At 42.4% G+C, this 21,817-nt stretch overlaps 1 protein-coding gene across 3 annotated transcripts in view; it reads right to left on the reverse strand.

Annotated features, from left to right (window-relative positions):
• rbpms (RNA binding protein, mRNA processing factor) overlaps positions 1-21,817 on the reverse strand; it is a 30,207-nt gene that overhangs the window by 3,100 nt on the left and 5,290 nt on the right. For 2 of the 3 annotated variants that reach the window (XM_053619081.1, XM_053619083.1), the window contains exons 2-7: positions 14,122-14,199; positions 13,167-13,205; positions 11,085-11,147; positions 8,127-8,277; positions 5,770-5,897; positions 4,562-4,625 (exon numbers count right to left, since the gene is read on the reverse strand). In XM_053619081.1, coding sequence (XP_053475056.1) covers positions 4,569-4,625; positions 5,770-5,897; positions 8,127-8,277; positions 11,085-11,147; positions 13,167-13,205; positions 14,122-14,199 — 516 coding nt within the window. In that variant the 3' untranslated portion in view covers positions 4,562-4,568. The remainder of the gene's footprint in view (positions 1-4,561; positions 4,626-5,769; positions 5,898-8,126; positions 8,278-11,084; positions 11,148-13,166; positions 13,206-14,121; positions 14,200-21,817) is intronic. The other variant, XM_053619084.1, reaches the window with a different exon arrangement.

Genomic DNA, 21,817 nt, shown 5'->3' on the forward strand with positions numbered 1-21,817 from the left:
TTCACACCTCCACAAATGAGCAAGGGAGTGAATGCACCACGGTGTGATTCAAATACAATATGCTCATATGTTATTATAAGTGCATGAAGTGGGGACTAGATTGCACTAGATGTTTACTTAACTGCAAATGTGAATTTCAGTATATGATGATAAACAATCCAATTCTGATTTGGGAGTGGGATCGACTGTCTGGCTCCTGAACATAAAAGGCAAGGCTGGCAACATTAATCCTGAGAAAGATCACTAGCTTTTTGCCTGTGACACACACACACACACACACACACACACACACACACACACACACACACACCTGTCTATAGCCTGAAACTGGAGCAAAAGAACAAAGGAAGCATAGAAACAGCACTTCCTTATTAGTGAACCTCAGCTGTGGATAATACCTCCTGTTGACACACACACACACAGACACACACACACCTAACCTCCCTCTCAGCAGTAAAGGCAATGCAGGGATTCAGCTGTAATTGCTTGGTTAGTCAGGCCAAAAATCCCTGCACGCACACACACAAGGTGACTTCTAACTACCTCAACATTCAGTTCAGTGGGCATGACTTGCAGTCACAAGCTGTCTAAATGAATTAAAGTAAGTGTGTGTGTGTGCGTGCATCTTAAACACCACTTTGAGGACAACACAAATAATATAAAACAGTAGCCACAGGCATAAGCAATGCAAATTTGCACAACCATTAACTTTACGAACAAAGTATTCCCCTGAATACAAACACAGTCGATCAACCAGGGCACGTTTGGTGTCCGGTGTCCTGGTGTTCCAGTCCGCCAGCAGAACGGAAATCGACTTATCGGGCTTTTCAATCAGTATAAACAAATGAATTCTTTTATCGGCGTGAATCTGTTATAAGATTAGTCAGGACGCTGTTGGGTTTCTGTGGGTTTCATGAGTCTGTGTTTCGCTGCCGGTGAGCAGGGTAATGGGAAAGGGGAGGAGTGTGAGCCCCCTGCTGGGCAAACAATACACAACAACACTGGTACAGAAATTAAAAAACGGACAGCAAGACTAAAGTTGTTTTGATATAAAACACTGTATAGAACTGCCACAATAAAATTATAATATTTAAACCTAGTAGGCTAGGTATACATAGGAAAAACTGCAAATTCGTAAAAAAAGCCCCGAGTGTCTACTTTCATATGAGCCATTAACCACTACTGTGCAGTGTGACATCACAAATACATTCAAAGCTGAACATGAGCACCCCAAAAACAGGCAGAAATCTCATTTTTCTGGCCTCTGATAAAAAAAAAAAAAAAAAAAAAAATTCAGTTAAAATATCTTTGCATTTGAGCTACATGGCTAAGAGACTTCTATCTTACCCCAAAACTTGATCATCTAAATGCATGCTTGTTAAAGTTCAAACCAGAAGTATATTATCGTTTGCATCACTTTCAGCTCTCGGTACAATTTCACCTTCGGGAAGGATTTGAGAGATGAGGAACTGCACCAAGGAAACATTTCTATTTGTCTAAGATGTCACCGTGTTGCTCCTCCAGTCAGCACAGCCCCACCCTCTTGTTTTCTCCTGGCTCACAAATTTGAGGTTCACACAAATTCACATCTCAGGTCAGGTGTCCAGATACGCTTGGCCATAGAGAGTATATGAGCTACCACAATATTTAATAAAACACAATACTGTTATCATGGACGTTCGGTTCAGCAATATTCTTGGCCATTTTGTATTTAGAAGATAGCATAAAGCCAGCTGGTTGTGCCTTCTTTTGAACAATTTTTAAAAGAGCATTGCGTGTGCCGCTTGAAAGTGTTCGTTCGTATGGATAAAACGCTATCGTGTCATAAATAGCACGTTACATTTACATCCTATTAGGACAGAATGAGTAGAATGGCTCTCGGGTCAGTGTACATCTAAGGCTCCACTTCTACTCACTCGTCCCCAAAAGGCCGTCCAGTTTAAGCTCGTTTGTTCCACCAACATGGCGGCAAGCTGTCTCCCCCACGCTGAGATTTCCTGACTCCTGCAAATGTGGACTGGCGTGTCTTTTTAAAGAAATTAGAAATGAAAACAAAAAAAAAGTTGTTTTTTTTTTTTTTTAAAAAAAAAGGAAAGCTTGAACAAATTAGAAAAGATTACACCGAATGTCCTTTTGGTTTTATTTAAAATATGATTGAGAGGAGGTTGTTGTTGTTTTTTTTTCCATAATGTTACAGCTGGAGTTCCCCTGTTGGCAATAAAGCGGCATCGCAACTCAGTATTCCCAAAATAAACAATAAACTCCATCAGGCTATTTATAAAAGCGATTACATGCCAGGGCGCAATTGGGAACTCTGAAAAGGTCAGAGCCGAGAAACTGTCACAAGGCGAGCAGGGAAAATGGCACCAAAGAGAAGAACACCACCAAAAGATATTCTGAATAACATTAGACTTAATGTTTTGCTAATTAGTTGACGAGAAGAAGAAGCATTATATAAGTCAAAGTTAATATGTAACTCAATCAATGTCCACCTCATCCCAAATGGACGGAACCTTAGAGGTGATTGTTAAGAAGTAAGAGGAGGTTTTAGCTACTAGTTTAGCATTTAGCACTAGTGCTAAACTAGTTTAGCACTAGTGTACAATCTGCAGAACTCTTCATTTTAATTCAAAAGCTTTGTATGATTTAAAGGTAACCTCAGCCCGGGCATTGCTCACCTCCCCTGGCTCCTGGTTGCACAACAGAAAAGGGTTTGCCCTATTAACCAAAGATAATTTGCGAGTTCAAATCCCGATGATGCCCAAGAGAGCGAAACTGGCAGTGCTCTCTGGGAGGGAGGGGTGGAATACTCTCTCTCCTCTATCTATCACAGCGACATTAGCCATTCATGGCGTTCTGTGCACGCGGAAAGGGGCGGATAGTGCTATCGTCCGAGTTTGTTACACAGCATGAGCAGCGGTTCGAAAAGATGTGGTTTCACATGTCTCAGAGGAAGCACATGTTAGTCTTCACCCTCCCTGGTTGGTAGCAGGCGAGAGCTGGTGTTCGGGAACGGGCCATTTTTCCCATCGGGGAAAAATCCCACCACCAAAAAAAGAACTTCAGTTCCATTAGACAATGGAAAGTGCCCTGCGATTGGGTTGGCACCAGGTGTTCCCATCACCTTGTGTAGGATAAGCGATATGGAAAATAAATGGATGGGATACGTAATGTACAAGTTAACAATTATTCAGAAGTTGTACTGCGAATTGTGCTAACAATAGGTGTTATTAGAAGTGAGCTGTTGTGGAAATCAAGTAAAGGCAGTTCAGACTTCTATGGCGTTCCTCTAATGACTCTTTTTCTCTAGTCGTACACCAACTGTGACTCATCTTGTGTCTCGTTAAAAAAATAAGACGCAACAATGAGATATTTATGGTGTACAGTAAGTGACGAGCGAATCTGTTGAAAGCCTGACAACAGAACAAATCCCTGATTGAAAGTTCGAGGTTAAACAAACAGTGTGACAGGCAACGTGAAACACAATAGTTTCAACACAAAACTATGAAATCCAGCAAAACAGAGCCTAGTACAAATCCAGCAGAAGTAACCCAACTGGGACTTGAACCCGTCAAGGCCTCGCAGAAGAGCTGATTTACTCTCGTTCATTTGAATGGGATTTGCTATGTAGAAAGATGTACCATCTTTGGGTCACATAGCAAATGAGTAGCAAATGTCATGTGACACACCAAACTATTTCTTCGAAGGAGAAAAAAAAACAGATCATAAAAGGCTGGAAGTGTGTAGGAAAACATTTTTGGCCGACAGAATGGATTTTATACGATTTATCCATTGGGGGTGGCCGGGTGCACTTTTGGCTGGAACCAGGAAGTAGTTATAACCAATGATGCTTGTACATAGCGGCGCTTTGGTGGGTGGTGCCAGTAATCAGTGGGTGTATGAATATTCTCAGAGGACACTCTTACGCCAAAAAAAAAAAAAAAAAGCCTGATCGCTGAGAAGATTCCCGATGTGTAGAATTCTATCAGGAAGGTTGTTTTTGTTGTTGCAGAGCTCCCCACAAACACTATGGAAATATTCCAGATGACTGGATCCTCTATATCAAACTGTGCTATAGTCCAGCTATAGCGCGTGGCAAACAGGAAGGTCAGTCTACAAACGCCCTAACGTGGCCTGGAGCGTGTTACAATTAACCAGAGAAATGAGTCGGTTTATCTGATGAGGAAAAGCCAAATGGCTGTACAGGCACTTTTGTATTTAGAGGACTCTACACACTAGACTGGGAATTGGCTAGAGCATGTTTGCATGTGTGTATGCGTGTATGTTTGGCAAAGGAGGGAACATAAACCCACATCCACCCATCAGACCCCTGTAGACTCTAACAAGCCCCTTCCTGTCTCCTCGTATCAGTGGGAGTGTGACCGGGTTGCGTGTTTGAGTGTGTGAGAGCAAACAAATAGTTTCAGATCTCTCGTGTTTTGGTAGCATTAACATGCATTCCAAAGATATGCGTAGATTTGCTGGACTAGTAAATGTGCTTGTGTGTGTGTGTATGTGTGTGTGTGTCAGAGAGAGAGAAGTGCGTGTGCTTGTTACTTACACATATTTCAGCAGAACTGCCTGGACTTCCAGCCCTGAGCATCAGCTGGAGGGAGCCAACGGATCTAAGCAGGGTTTAAAAACATGGGAGAGTTTTACAACATGCTCAACTAATAAATCAATTACATTAATTACATTACACAGCTTATCAGCAGTAAAGCTATTGCAAACAGCCGCAAATACACACACACACACACACACACACACACACACACACACACACACACACACACACACACTTTATCCTTCTTGTTCTGTTCAGGTCAATCCTAGTGAAGGGGGCGTGGCCCCTTTTTCCTCTCAGTAAATGAGATGTGGCCTCCTTTTAGATTTATTTATAAATCTGCGCTTTTGTTTCCATCGTGCAGAGCAGCTGTGTTTTTCTAATGTTTATATTTATTACTTCACCAAGACAACATCTGTCGTCAGACTCGTATGATGATACGCTACTGCGCAGCTCCGCCTCCGCTTGACCACCACCGGGCCTCGTTCAGAGAGCTGGGTACGAACGGATTTATCCGTAAATCGTTTGCACGCCCAAGAAATTTCAACAAGTAATTTGAAATTCTTGAAAATCCTGTAAATAGAGAGAAACCTCCGTATCTTACTCGTGCTCCAAACGCATGGGATTAATGCACTTTTATATATCGAATATACTGTTGAGTTTTACTTGTAACACTTTTATGAAGTTTTGTGGGTGTCACTACATGCAAATGAGCCGTGTCGGTAAAGTGAGTACGATTTTAAAGTTTTCGTTTGGTTCGGGATAAATAAATATCTGTCGAAGAATATTCTGCTTTAAACATTTTCATACAGCAACGAAAACACGATGCCTGGCTGCTCAATCAGTGTCGAGTCCTGTACGTGTGTGCATGTGTGTGTGAGGTAACCTGAACGTGTGAGTTTAGCAGGTGTGAAAGTGCTCAGTCAGTACACTCCAGTGTAATTTACAGGAGAAGGCCACCTGTGCAGGTGTATTATGGTGCAGATGCTGGGTGTGCCAAAGTAGCACCGATTTAGGAAAAAAGTCTCAGAACAGAGGTATGTACTAGCCGAGTTAACATCACGTGTTAGTCGTTAGGAGACCGAGACAAATAACGTTTCAAATAACGTTTTTTAAATGTTGGTAGTGCGCTAGATTTGCGGACTCGGGTGTACAGCTCTGCTTGTGTGTGTGTGTGTGTGTGTGTGTGTGTGTGTGTGTGTTACCTGAGCGTGTAGGGAGGAGGGGTAGGTGAAAGCGGGAGCGAGGGTGTGTGATAGGTCAGCAGGGTACAGCGGGTATGATGCCCACACGTCAGGGTTGCTAGGATACAGACCAGGAACTGTGAGCTCATCTGGAATCACAACGGGAACAAGACTGAGACGTACGCACTCAAACACACACACACACACAGTATGTACACAGAGTGCCCTGACTCGCTCAATCACGCATGTGGAGGTTAATCGGTTTTAAATGAAGTCTATACGAGTCTATATATGTAAATCACAAGGAGAGTTAAGATCTCTAATACGTTACGCACACAGTGATTAAGTTTCATTCTATTACGCATCTCCTGACATGAAGCAAACTTATCTGACATAACTATCAGGAACAGATTGCTGCGCAGAACACTATCCTACATTAATTACCACCATCATGGAGCGGTGTCTCATTACCTTGTGTTCTCTGATAATCGTTTCCTTCCATATTTTTGCTCAGGGACCGCGAGGGGCGTCTTTATTTCACTCCGGCAGATTCGAGATAAGCCTGAGTCACTTAACAGGAATGCACAAGCAGCAAAATCCACAGCTGGAATGTGTCTGGGTGTGTGTTTCCATCTCTTTATAGCTGGGACGTCAGGTCCATTCGAACATGATACTTGATACTTATGATACTTATGAACTGATTTCTTACAATTAAACAGAAACTGCATAATCTCTTAGATTTGGACATTCGTTAATAAAAACGATTGAGGTCGTAAGTTTGCACACACTTTGCCGAATCTGCAAAATAATCGTTTTTGTATTTTTTTTTTTTTTTTTTTAAATACGGGACTATAAAAATAGCATTTTGTATTTCTGTATTTAGTTCTGCCCTGACTAAGCTAATTATTTCACATAACAGATGTTTACATATAGTCCAAAAGACACAATAATAACTGAATTTACACAAATGAACCCGTTCAAAAGTTTACACACCCTCTTAGTACTGTGTGTCGTTACCTGGATGATCAACGACATGATGTGTTTATTTTCTGTGAGAGTTCTTCACGAGTACCGTGTTTTTTTTCTTCAGAAAAACCCTCCAGGTCCTGCACATTCTTTACTTTTCCAGCATCTTCTGCATATTTGACCCCTTTCCTTTTAACAGCGGCTATATGATGTTCAGATCCATCTTCTCACACCGAGGACGACTGAGGGACTCGTACACGACTATTACAAAAAGTCCAAACGTTCACTGATGCTCAAGAACACAACACGATGCATTAAGAGCCAGGGGGGTGTAAACTTTTACACAGGACGATCGGTGTAAATTGCTCATTGTAATTAATTAGTTTATCGATCTTATAAGACAAAATAATAATTTACACAGATCATGCAACGATGAACGTTCAAATGCAATTTTTAAGATCCCTTTTATTTATTTATTTTTCCATGATTAATATTTAGCAGATTCTGCAAGGCGTACGTAAACTTATTACCTCAACTGTAGCACTATAGTAATCTAAACTACCAATGCAGTAAAAATAAAAGCGTGTGTGTATGTGTGTGGGCTACTTAAAAAATGTGCCAAAACCATGGATACGATGAACGTCATGAGGACGGAAAAATCCTCGTCCCATTAAAGGAAATGTATCAGTAGGCCATGGATTAAAGACTCCAGAGCATCAACCCCTCATGATACACACACAAGCTCAAAAGTAGATTGCGAAACTAAGAAATCCAATACGGGGGTGAATATTTGATCAGTATAGTCAATGTTAAACTCACAGTGACTCGCAGAGAGACAGCGGTTTACACACGGACGTCTCGCGCTGGGTCGTGATTTCCGTCTGTTCGTTATTAAACCTCTCTCAGAACAAAGGATTGTTCGATGTAAATATTTGTGCTTCATTATAAAACGTGAGTAAACGTGTAAGGACTTTACGGTTTATCTTTTAAACCTTTAAAGCTGTTTTTGTTTCCCCGTTACTATTTGCTAGTAAGTGAGCGACGGGGTACAGTACCATCATGTTCATTGTATTACCCAAAAAAAACCCCAAAAAAACTGGTGTAACTGGATCTATGCGCTCAACCTTCTGCACGAAAAACAACACTAATTTTGGTCAGTATCTTGACAGCACTACTACAAATATGAAATCATTACAGGGTACTGAAAGGAATCATTGTTCTGTGTTGCTAAAGCAAAACCAACCCACATGACCTGCATTATACAGGGTGTTTCCCAACTTCTCTCCCAATCAGACATGCTATCTCAGACAAATTCATTGGAATGGGAACACTAATAGGCTGATTATGGGAGCAGTTTGGGGGGCCGCTGATCTTATCATCGATCCATGTGTGTGTGTTTGTGTGTTACTTACAAGCTTCCCGGCTGATGAAGGGCGGTCCAGGGCTCTGCTGAGACGGAGGGGGGTTGGGCGTCCCTACCAGTTTGCTCTTGGCCATCTTGGTGTTGGCTTTGGCAAACTCCAGCCGTAAAGTCTGGGGAATCTCCGGGTCAAAACGTACTCCCTTAATGGCAAAAGAAAAAAAAAAAATTGTCCCTTATAGAAGCTGACACACACACACACACACACACACACACACACACACACATTATTAAGCAACCAGAGACGTCGTTCATGCCGCCTTCATCATCAGAAGTCCCGGTAGGTTGGTTAATTACGTAATCTACATATCAGTCTGCAGGGTGTCTGAAAAGTCAGGAATCAGTGGGAAGATGTTGACTAAATGCTGTATGTTGAGCTGAACACGTTAAGCAAAATCCGCAAAGACCCGATACAGCGACTGGGAAAATGCGTATGGCGTATGTAGTAAATAATGAATACGAAATGAACTGAACTTTTCAGTCACCATGGATGTAATTTTTCTTCACAATCGGGTCAAAAATGTTTTTAAACGTCTATTGGAAAGCAGAACTCGGTGTTATTCAGTCGTGGGGGTGGTCTGCACCTTTCCCAGAATTCCACCTACCATCAAGACGGTGCCCGAACATGACACAAAAAAACCATTAAGACATCATTTCCGTCAGCATTATTTACACTGACATGATGGCATACTGGAAGTTTAACAATAAATATTACAATTATCCATCTGTCCAATTCCGTACCGATTATCCTGCACAGGGTCGTTGGGGAGCCTGGAGCCCATCTCAGGGATCTGAGGCGGGGGACACCCTGGACGTGGGACACCCGCACACGCGCTCACACACTATGGACAATTTAGAAATGCTAATCAGCCTACAGAACATGTCTTTAGACTGGGGGAGGAAACCGGAGTAAGTGTAGGAAACCCCCGAAGCACGGGGAGAACATGCGAACTCCACAAACACACACAGAGTGGAGGCGGGATTCGATCCCCAAACCCCCGGAGGTGCGAGGCAAACATGTGTACAATATACAGAATGTACTGGACCAACTGGAACAGGCTCTGCTACTGTAAACATAAAGGACACAAGAGAAGAAATGTTCGCAGTGTTATTCACAGGCTCTTGTTAGTAACCAGATGACCGTACGGCATCCGAAGCTATGTGTTACTGCTACAATCCAGACATGCTTTACATGCTGCCAGCATCTTCACAAATAGTGTTGTGGCACTGAAGAGAGAAACAGTTATTAGTCACGTTCCCTTAACACCCAGTCAAAAAAGCCCGAAACACATCCGCCATCTTTCCCTAACTGAATAACCGAAACCTCACTTTCAAGATGATTTCAAGCACTTGGAAATGTCATTGGTATAGCCTAACTAGCTAATAGCATCCTGTCAGACTGATACATTTGTCATCCCCTTTATTGGCTCTACATAGATTCCATTGCAGCAAGTATCTGTTCAAGAAGAAGAAGAAGAAGAGGAAGAAGAAAAAAAAAAATTCATTTGCTCAGACAGAAAAGCCCGAGTTACAGACAGCCATAACACGCATCAGACTGTCTCTGCAAACACTGAAGAAGAATGTTGGCCGGGTCGCTGTGGCTACCAGCATGCTCAGAATCAATATTAGACATCTGCGCCATGGCCCGAAACAAACACGCTTAAAATAACCGCGTTGTGTTTTTTCCTCTGAATTTCAGCGATGAGACATGAAACTGTATGGAGCGTAAACAACAGGCCACTTCAAGTATAACAAGGACATGGGCTTGTAAAGAAAGAAAAGTCGCTTCGGGCGCTTTGAACGCAAAGTCAACTCAGAGGATCGCAAACAAAACACACACACACACACACATCTAATTCATTTCCTCCATTTGTCTCGTCTCAGTCGTCACATAAGAAGGTTTTTGTGTAGCCTCAGATTCCTGTTCTTGGCCGAACAGAGCGGTACCCGATGTGGTCTTCTGCTGTTGTACCCTATCCGCTTCAAGCGTCGACATTTTGTGCGTTCTGAGATGCTTTTCTGCTCACCGCAGTTGTAAAGGGTGGTTATTTAAAACTCCATACCCTTACTGTCAGATTGAACCAGTCCGCTCATTCTCCTTTGATGCTCTCACGTTTAAAAAAAAAAAAAACAAAGCGTTTCCACATGCAGACCGTGAACGTTTTATGTTTGTCGCACCATTCTGTGTAAAGTCTAGAGAATGCTTTATGAGAAAATCCCAAGAGATCAGTAGTTTCTGAGATACTCAAACCACAACCAGTCCATCATGGTGAAAGTTACTGAGATCAGTTTTTTCCACCCCGTTCTGATGTTTGATGCGAACATTACCTGACGTTCTCAGCCTGACTGTATGCATTGCGCTGCGTCTACGCGGTTGGAATATACAGTATGTTGCTAAGTAGTAAACAATACAACAGGGTTAATATACACTGTGGTAGATGTAATAGTTTTACTGCGGTATCTTGTTGACTCAGTGCTATCTGAGCGGACATATAACAGGAAGTAGTATGTGTAGTTAGCGACACGTAAGTGCCGGACAGTCCATATGTCAGGACGCCCGGCACGTGAAGTTCCACAGGGCTGTACTCTAGCATGCTCGTCTGTATTACCGAACCTGATGTCCTGATTCTCACGGACTGAGTGGCATGGAGTGGGATTATGTGGGCTCTTGTACTTAATGTCTCGAGCAACCGAAATACTCCACAGAGATGTAATGAGATTCCACACCGGGTTAATTTGTCCCGGCTCCCTGCTGCTTTCAAATGCAGCACACTTCGACACACATCGAACACGTGCGTAAGAAAAAGAAAAAAGAAAAAAAAAAAAAAAAAAGGATTTTTTTTTTTTAAATCAAGAATAATGCACTGGAAATTACCCATCCTTCATAACCCCAACCCCCCAGCCCTATTGAAAAATATCAATTACCAAACGAGAAGAAAATCATACTTACATTCAGGGCGTTCTTGGCTGCTTCAGCCTCTGATCTGCTGTCGAAGCTCACGAAGCCGACCGGCTACAGAACAGAGAACAGACACCGAAGTGAAGACATAGAGCAGGGATAGAGTGGGGGGGGAAAAACCCCACAAATATTCATCATTTTGTTAAGATATGTTCATGTATTGACAGGAATATATGTCACCTTGTGATCTGAGGCTGTTTTGAAATTTAAGTGCACCTTTTGACAAACAATTTATTTAGGAGTTTTTAAACAAAAACTGCTTTTTAAATTTATACTAAAACAACTAAAACTGAGGTTAAAAGATAGGAATGTCTGACATTTTTTACCTTGTGGGGACATTTGGCTGGTCTCCAATATTTATTTATTTCATTTATTTAAAAACTGAAGCTTTTATTCAAATAAAAAGAGTTTCTGTTTGGTTATTGAGGTTAGGGATAGGGGTTGATTAAGGTGTAGTAGCTTCATTAATAATTATTTGTGGAAGGTCCTCAGACAGCTTGTAAGACTTGTGTGTGTGTGCGTGCGTGCGTGTGTGTGTGTGTGATGAAAAGGGGAGAAAAATGTGCAGGGAGGAAGAGGCCATTCAGAGTTTAGAAAGAGGACGAGAGGGAGAGATAGATATATGCACATATTTCCTCTCTCTCTCTGTCTTTTCTGATGACTCTTTCATACCCTATTTTTTTTGTCTTCACACACACACAGTTTTCCTCTCTCCCTCTTACCCACTCTTTCCCTTAACTCTCTCTCATTCTTTGTATCACACACCTCCTCGCTCCCTTGTGAAGGAACACAGGGCTGTTATTAATAGTGACTCTGAGCTATAATGCTATATATGGTGATGTCTTCGTGTCTTGAGAGGTCTGGAATCGACTGATTTACATTATTGCTGTCATCTCCTCCTGCTATAACTACAACACACACACACAAACTGTTCTGGGAAACCTCTGATGGTACAGGCCCAGGGTTTTTTTTTTTTTTTTTTCCCCCCTCCACAGGAAGTCAGCGATGTTCCTACTTCCTGGTGTTTCAGATTGATAAGCGGACTTTTGGATGCGAAACAGTCATTCACTTCTCCAGCTGCGAAATGAGAGAAACACTCCGCAGAAATATAAAATGAACTCTAGCCGACACGTAACAGACACACGAGGAAAGTTGTCTGTATTTTTTTCCTTCTTCAAGGCTCTCGGTGAACGAGTTTTTCAGTAGCGTACATCAACCCCCGCATTAAACCGCCATCCGCTCGCAGCTTTATGATTCGGTCCTCAGTAACCCGCTGCTCGCTAACCTCTACGAGTTCTTCAGAAACTAAGTGGAACCTAATGGGAGAGATACAGACGTGAGAGATGCAAGACTAATCCCGCGAGTTTAAAGGGTTAAATCGAGCGCCCGGATGATAGAAAGCTGCTAAAAACTGATGAAGCGTAAAAGCTGTCAAATTTTCACACGCTGTATTCGAAGCTCCGCTTTGTGCGAATAAAAGAGCGCCAACAGACTTCGCGGTTTGAAAACAAAGCTGCACGACGGTCACGTACGAAGATAACACGTACTGTCAATTTATTATCTGAATCGTGCATTGAATGAACTCTGAATGCCCTCAGTCTGTCTGCGCACGCACGCACACACAGTCTCTACTAATTTGCACATCTGAAGTGTGTACGGTTCTGGTGTGCGAGTGCGATCCTCTAGAGCCAGATACGAACCCTTCTGTAGATCCTTGTGGGAATTTGTCAATCAAAACAAAATGGGACAAGCAACACCGGTACAAACGCATGCAGCTCTGCGGAAAACGGCCCAAACAGCAAACATCCGAATAACAGCTGTGCTTTTACTGTATTTCAACCCAGCTGTCCTTAAGTCTGCGTCCTAAGCCCTTAAGGCTAAGGAAGGCTCACGAATGACAAAAACATCAGAAGCTATTGTAACCTATTAAAGAACTACTGAAGACATCCTACGTAGCGCTTAGCACATGAGATAATCAAAACGCACACGATCTTCCTGTGTTACTTCGGACACGTGGCACGTGCAGAATGTTCTTATTCTAATACAGAGACAAGTTACCTTTCAGTGTCTCACCTGTTTTGATGTAAGTTTGATCAGCGACCCTTCGTATCCCTAAGACAAAAACAACAACAACAAAAAAACAACACAATGATGACTTCATTCTTATCACTAAGACATCTAATACAGTTACAGGAGCTACACCGGTCACTTCTGAAGTGTAATATTTTAAAGATTTTTTCCCCTTAATAGAATAAATCTTTATCCCACTAAAGAAAAATAGATATTCATCCAGTATCTGTATTATTTCTATCTATAATATTTAACTCCTGTTTCGGGGGTGCTCATGCTCAGCATTGAACTTATTTGTGATGTTAATGTCATATGAAAAGCTGCAAATTATTAAAGCCCTGAGTGTCTGCTTTCATAAGTATTTATACCCACCCCCCAAAACAGAGGTGTGAATTGTTTGCCCGGTCTCGTTTCCCATAGTCCTGCTCACTTGCAGCTAAACACAGCAGAGTCGAGATACTCTACACACAGAAACCCGACAGTAATCATTCTATTGCCGTGAAATATTCACCAAAGAGAAGGCGCGTGAGATAAGCTACAACAGGAAGTACAAGATCTAAACGCTCACTTACACTTTAGTCTATATATATATATATATATATATATATATATATATATATATATATATATATATATATATATATATATATATATATATATTTAAGCTTACTGAAGGGTCACAACGTATTCACTTACTAACTGCTAGCATCGTTCGGAAATGACGTTAAAACTGATTAGCCAGTCTAGATGTTCAGACACTGATTCAATAATCTATTACAAAATGTGAGGTATGCTCTCAGACTGATGATAATATATGCCACGAGGTTAAAGTCGTCTCCTAGTTGCTGAGCCCTGACTTGTTATCGGACCTTTAACCTTCAAGTACTCGACTCGGACTGCTGCTCTCCTCTGTGCATGGTTTGGATTCTCGGTGTCTGGGGTACGACGTGTGACTCACCTTAAATGGTCTGAACAGCAGGTAAAGCTCACGGGGTTTGATGTCCAACGGCAAACCGCTGACGAACAGAGTCCGAACCTGTGCGGCGGAGACGGAGAACTGTCATCACAGGCGGTTCGTTTTTCTAAGCAGTCGGTATAACAACGTTCAGCAAAAGAAAAGGCTTCTTTCGAGCCGTAACACGCAACACGATAGGCTCACTTTCTGCACTTGGATCAATTCAGAATTGGACACGGTCTGGTTTCAGTATTATTGATCAACGCGGCCTAAACAAACCACAGCAGGAGGGTAAACACACCAGGGTTCGATTTACTGCATGCAATATGTGAAAGCCTGCATAGATAATACAGCGTTGATCTAACATTCCAATCATTAAAAATATATATATATATATATATAATATAAATATAAAAGTGCCAGTTCAGGTGCTTGGTGAAGAGGTAGGTCTTCAGTCTCTGTGTAAAGACAGCCAGTGATTCAGGTGGTCACCCCATCGCAAATGTCAACACTGTCATGGATAAATAATTTTCAAATGTTCCCTCGTCTATATTTCACTGTATTTAACATCCCTGGTTGAAATATAGAGAACATGGCAATGTTTATACATCAAACATAGGCTTCTTTTTTTTTTAGTTTTTTGTTGAGTGTTGGTTCAGTCAGGGCAATCCCTGTATTGCATTATGGATGTGACATTTGCACTCACTCTGGTTAAGAAAATGTCTAAGATTAGCTTAGAATCAATGAGACAGTTTGCACATGTTGTTATTTAACCTTTTGAGGACTAAAGGAGACCAATCTTAAAAACTCATGGATCAATTTAAATGCTTCAAAAACATTTTTCAGGAGTTTATCAGCGTTATGGACGTGACGAACTTTTGTGGGAGACGAGACGCTTTCGACAAACTCTGGAAACGTTAAAAAGATCTTCGCAGAAACCATCGTACGTAGAACACAAACAGTACAGAGCTGAGAATATTTCTTGTTTTAGGGACCATTACAGCGACAAATTAGGATGAACAAAAACACTTTTATTGGAATAAACAATAGACAGAACAACCTTTGGGTTTTTTTTTTTTTTTGGCAAATGATTTACAGAAACTGAACCAAACACACCAAGTGTCATATTTATTTATTTTGTTCTAAAACAAAGTCTTTGAGTCGAACAGAAGATCACAGGTCTATTCTGTGATCTGCGCTCCGCTCTCCGAGTCCGATCCGAGCACAGACCCGAGTGAGATCAGCCACCGGTTACTCATCAAAACAAACAGAGATAACCTAGCAACTGGAGGCTCTGATGAGTCTGGCCAGTTTAGAAGCTCTCACACGTATCATCTCATCTCTCTTACATCTCTCTTGCATTTGCGATGGGGATTCTATCGGTTAGTTCCAGAAGGGGTTTTAGCGCTCGGCTGTGAAATCACAACTTCAGTGAACGCGAGCGATTTATCACAAGGACTGAAGCCGTTTTCACAATAACTTACATGTCTTGGAAATTAAACACTACTTTTTTAAAAAAAAAAAAAGGTTTCGCTGTACATACTGCAGATGATGCTAATGCCCGGAGAGGATCTATACACGCAGGATAAAGAACAACAATCAAATTATGAACGTCACGTTGAACGTGATCGTTGGGCGCGTCTCAGTCGGGTCACTAGTTCAGTAGTCAGGGTGCTGATAAGGAAGTCGGCCATTTTGAGGGCTGTCTCGATCGTGTAATTCTTCCAATTCTTCTTCACTGGAACAATGGCTTCCTAAAAAAAAAAATCCCACAATGCACCGCGAAATCCAGGAAGCATCGATGCTCGCTATGTTCCCTCACTGGGAATGACGCCGTGTTTTCTGATGCCTCTCAGCTCGAAAAAATTAAATGGCGGACGAGCTCCGAGTCGACTTCGTCTACAAATGTAAGTAGCTTGTTATCGTCGCTGTGGCTCTCGAATGATTACCCACGTTAGCCATTTTTTATTTAATTTATTTGACGTTCTATATACGCTTTGTTTGAGTCTAACGACGTTTAAGTGTTTAACGCTTTTTAAAAATCCACCAGCTAGCGTACGATCCCGCTTGAAGTACCGCGACAGAAACGCGTGTGATTAAGCTAACAAATTCACATGAGGTATAATGCCGGAAAGATATCGGTCCTTCTCGGTGTTGATAAACGCCGGTGGTGAGGTTTTACAACGCGAGTACACGATCATGTCGCCGGAAACGGAGTCATCGGTGTCCCGATGTGTAGTGAGCCGGGGTCCTTTACCGGCGCCCCAACGCGTGTACCCGATATATACACGCACCCATGGCGTGCCGTTATTTCTTTGTGTTTTGTGAACTGGCTATTCAGGTTCAGATCCAGAAAATCTCTTCAAGAAGTTCTACCACTCCGTGGGCCGAAACGTTTAACCGCATGTGTGTACACGTGTCTGGAAAGATTACGCTGTTGCATTTTGACCAGTAGAAATGATGTAATTATTAATAGTTTCATCACTGCTGCTATAGACGTCCTCCAGCAGCGTGACTTAATGTACATGGAGTACATGTGGAAATCTGATACTAAAAATAGTACTTTAGATACTGAAATCATGTGAGCTAGTTACATTACAGCTAGCTAGTGGGATAATTAGGAAATTCAGGACGTCTGGAGAAGATGGGGAAGTTTCCAGATTATTTACCTTCCAAACTATAGAAAGATCCTCCCATTTTAATGATTTTAATTCTCTCTCTCTGGGTTTCTCTTTCTCTCTTTCTCTCTCTGCCTCCCTTAATCATATTTGGTATTAACTGTTTACCTCAGTATATGGAGGTATGAGACAAGCTAACCTAATCAGCACACTTCTGAGTCAGGGGTGTCTCATGGCTTATTTCACTCAGACTCAGTCTGTCTCTCTCTCTCTCTCTCTCTCTCTCTCTCTCTCCTGTATGACTCATGACCATAAAAGGGGGTTTTTCTTGCTGAGGTCATGCATGCTTACTGTTACAGCACAGATTGAGAGTGAGGAGAAGATTTAACACACACACACACACACACACACACACACACACACTCACTCACACACTAAACAATGAATGTTACACACATCAAACCTTCACCGATTTCAGGCCGTATACTGGACTAACACACACGGGTACACTGGAAGCACAGAGAGAGCAGTGAGACGCCACGGATGTGATAAGTAGTAAGGCTGTAACGCTTATAAATAAACACACACACTGTAAGCAACACTATATGACGGAAAGTGAAACAGAAAAGTTTCATACCGAACGCTGGAATTCAGGAAGTTTTATGCCTGCGCTAACGAGCATCGTTACTGTCAGTAACACACGGCAGTGTGTTGTTCACAATATAACAAACCAACACACTGCACGGAGTTCATTTACTTTACACTAACTGTTCTGTTCTTAAGCAACACTGCCGTACTCAAACACTTACACTGATAGAGCAGCTCTCAGAACAGGGGCAGAAGAGTATAAACAACACACACACACATACACACACACACAGACAGACAGAATAGCTGAACACACACACACAATAGCTGATCAACACACACACACACACACACACAATAGCTGATCAACACACACACACACACACACACACACACACACTCATACACACTCAAAGAGAGAGACAGACACTTACAGAGCGACACACTCATAGAGAAAAAGAGACAGACAGTGAGAGACACTCACAGAGAGAGACAGAGAGAGAGACACTCACAGAGAAAGAGAGACAGACAGAGAGAGAGACACACTCACAGAGAAAGAGAGACAGACAGAGAGAGACACACTCACAGAGAAAGAGAGACAGACAGAGAGAGACATACTCACAGAGAAAGAGAGACAGACAGAGAGCGACATACTCACAGAGAAAGAGAGACAGACAAAGAGAGAGACACTCACAGAGAAAGAGAGAGAGACAGAGAGAGACACACTCACAGAGAAAGAGAGACAGACAAAGAGAGACATACAGAGAAAGAGAAAGACAAAGAGAGACACACTCACAGAGAGAGACAGACAGAGAGAGACACACTCACAGAGAGAGACAGAGAGAGACACACTCACAGAGAAAGAGAGACAGACAGAGAGAGAGAGACACACTCACAGAGAAAGTGAGAGTCACAAAAAGTGAGATCTGATTTTCATTTAATAAGAGTGACAGAATAGGGAGCAAAATTTCACATTTCTGCTGGTTGAGAGAATACAGAAACTTACAGGCCATGCTGAGTGAGAGTGAGAGAGAGAAGGAGAGAGAGAGAGAGAGAGAGAAACTGGAACCAGCTGTCTCACCTCTCACATTAGACTCTCACTAGGGTGTTTAGTTTCTGTTTGTCTCTGTTTGTTTCTTTCGCACTCGCTCATTCTTCAATACCTTAAAGTCATGAAAACACTGTTGCTAGGCAACCTGGAAACGTGGACCCCTGAGCATAATAAACATTTAGCTAGCTTCCACGTACAACGGCACTCGAAAGTTAGCACCGAAAATGATTTCTGAAACAAGCAATATACCGTTTGAACAGTTTAGAATAAGCCTCATGGAACTGGTCCTGTCAGTAATTCAGTGTATGAAATGCTGGATTTGTTTTACACTTCTCGTGTGTTGACATTCATTGATATTCCAGTAATACGATAGTTAAAAAAACGTCACAAAATAATATTCTTCACATCGGTGGCTAATCGAATATCACTGAAAATCCCAGCGTTGCATCAGCCAGTAAACTCCGAGCGGTCGAGCACACAGCGAGTGAACCAGCTGGTCAGGTAAACACAGCTTCCATTACTCAATATGTAAAGAGTAAAACACATGGAGGAGCGCCGTTATCGGAAAATAATCAACCACACCATCCCTGACGTGAAGCGGAGTCACTGGATCAGCCTGAAGTCGACTGTTTTCTATAACAGCAGTCATGAAGTGTTTTATTTCTCTTACACCACTTCAGCTACAATTGTGTTGTTTTTCTTATTAATTAAACAATAACACGTCATATTTTTTATCGGTTTATAGTTACATTTAATGATAATAATAATAATAATAATAATAATAATAATAATGTTGTGGAACGGTCCGAGAAACACGAAACAACTTAACGTCTGACTCCGGAGACTGCTTTCATAAATGGTCCAACCATGTACGAGCCGTTGCTATAGGAACGCATACATATTAGATAGAACAAGGGCATTAATATAAACGTTTCGAGCGCTGCCGTGATATAAGGAACGACACACGAGAGACCGTGATGCTAGATGAAAATAAACGCACGCCAGGGTGGTGTGATGGAACACAGTGTGCAGCGGCGTGCCGCAAGAATTCAACCGCGCTGTGGTACGAATGATTTGACACCTTCTGACCAATCAGAATGGAGAACTGAAGATCACTGTGTATTGTGCGACCGATAATCGACGAGTACTTACTCCCGAGTTGCTTTTAACACAGAGACGAAGCAGTTTCTCAGACTCTGATCTTCTCTCACTCTTACACACACACACACACGCGCGTGCGTTCTCCGACAGCCGTTTCTGACGCTAAGCCTTTTTGTCTTTTGAAATGGCGGACAAATGGCCGAGATAAGATGACAAATCCCCCGGAGCTTTTAAAAATAAACCATGACAGCAGTATGTACACACACATATTACAAAGAGGCAGCTCTGCATCTGGCCTTGTGCTGACATGTAGAGCTGCACAGAGGGAGACACACACACACCCACACACACACACACACACACACTTAGATGATATTGAGCTACACATACCCAAAAAAAATGTCTAGTATTACTAAGGGGATCAAAAAAACAGGAAGACTCTCTCTCTCTCTCTCTCACACAGACATACACACACACACACAGAGTGGAAAGGCATTCATGCTTCCGCTCTCCTTGCCTAACTGTCATCAAGGATCTTTATTTTTCCGTGAGAAAGTTTTATAAAGGGCACTGCAGTCACATGACCACGAGCACTGTTTCAGTCACATGACCTGAGAAGACGCTGCTCTCACGAAACACACGACTCGTCCTGAAGGAAGCTGGATCCGCCATGTGACGTAAGGAATTGCGTGAGAAACAGCTGTAAGACGCACGATACGTTTCTACAGACGCTGCTAAACGTGTGCTGTTAAGCGTTCTTATGATAATAATCTGTATTTTATAACCGTGTCATCAGGGGTGTTTCCAAAACATCGTTAACGGTGACACTCAGAAGAACTTAAACTGAATGCATAGGATTATTATTATTGTTATAATTATAGAGCGGAGATTATTACAGTCTGGCCTTAGGGTTCTAGCTGTAAAGAGCAGGTAGGAGTAATCAAGTCTTGTGCAGAGCTCGAAATTAACGGCCTCCTGTATATGGGGTTTGTAGTTTTTTGAAATTTGTAATCGGTAACAATCATTTTTGGCAGCTATCGTATTCTCAGTAGGGACTGGATTCTTAAAACTCGCCGCAGTTTATATAACAGACTTAACATCAGTGTGTAAAGACTATTGGCTTATAATACTCTCAATAGCTAGCTATGGCTGTCAGGGACCGGACGTGGTGGTTAACACCACCACCATCACCACCATCACCACCAACAACAAAAATAACACACTACTCCATGTTGATTTGTGCAACCCAGAAGTTTTGGTACATAGCTATGTTTAAACTTAACACGCTTCACAGATAGTCATAACATTAAAACTACTGACAGGTGAAGTAGTGAATAACATTGATCACCTCATTACAGTGGCACCGGTCAAGGGGTGGGATATATTTATTAGGCAACAAGTGAACAGTCAGTTCTCAAGGTTGATGAAGATCTGAGCAACTTTTAAAAGCGGCGAATTGTGATGGCTGGGCGACCGGGTCAGAGCATCTCCAAAAACGGCAGGTCTTGTGGGGTGTTCCCGGTATGCAGTGGTTAGTACCTACCAAAAGCGGTCCAAGGAAGGACAGCTGGTAAACCGGCGATAGGGTCATGGGCGCCCAAGGCTGACTGATGCGCATGGGGAGCGAACTCTAGCCCGTCTGGTCCGATCCCACAGAAGAGCTACTGTAGCACAAACTGCTGAAAAAGTTAACGCTGGCTCTGATGGAAAGGAGTCAGGACACACAGTGCATCACAGCTTGATGCGTATGGAGCTGCGTAGCAGGAGACCAGTCAGAGTGCCCATGCTGACTCCTGTCCACCACCGAAAGCTCCTACAACAAGCACGTGAGCATCAGAACTGGACAATGAAGCAATGGAAGATGGTGGTCTGGTCTGATGATTCATGTTTTCTTTACATCATGTGGACGGCTTACCTGGAGAAGAGATGGCACCAGGATGCAGTATGGAAAGAAGGCAAGCCGGCGGAGGAAGTGTGATGTTCTGGGCAATGTTCTGCTGGGAAACCTTGGGTCCAGGAATTCATGTGGATGTTACTTTGACACGTACCACCTACCTACACATTGTTGTAGACCAAGTACACCCCTTCACAGCAAAGGTATTCCCTAACGGCAGTGGATTCTTTCAGCAGGATGATGCGCCTTGACACACTGCAAAAAAAAGTGCAGGAACGGTTTGAGGAACATGACAAAGAGTTCAAGGTGTTGTCTCGGTCTCCAAATTCCCCAGATCTCAATCCGATCGAGCGTCTGTGGGACGCTCTGGACGAACAAGTCCGATCCACGGAGGCCTCACCTCGCAACTTACAGGATGTAAAGGATCTGATGCTAAGGTCTTGGTGC

The sequence above is a fragment of the Ictalurus furcatus genome, chromosome 29 (assembly GCF_023375685.1).
Source record: "Ictalurus furcatus strain D&B chromosome 29, Billie_1.0, whole genome shotgun sequence".
NCBI classification, from domain to species: Eukaryota; Metazoa; Chordata; class Actinopteri; order Siluriformes; family Ictaluridae; genus Ictalurus; species Ictalurus furcatus.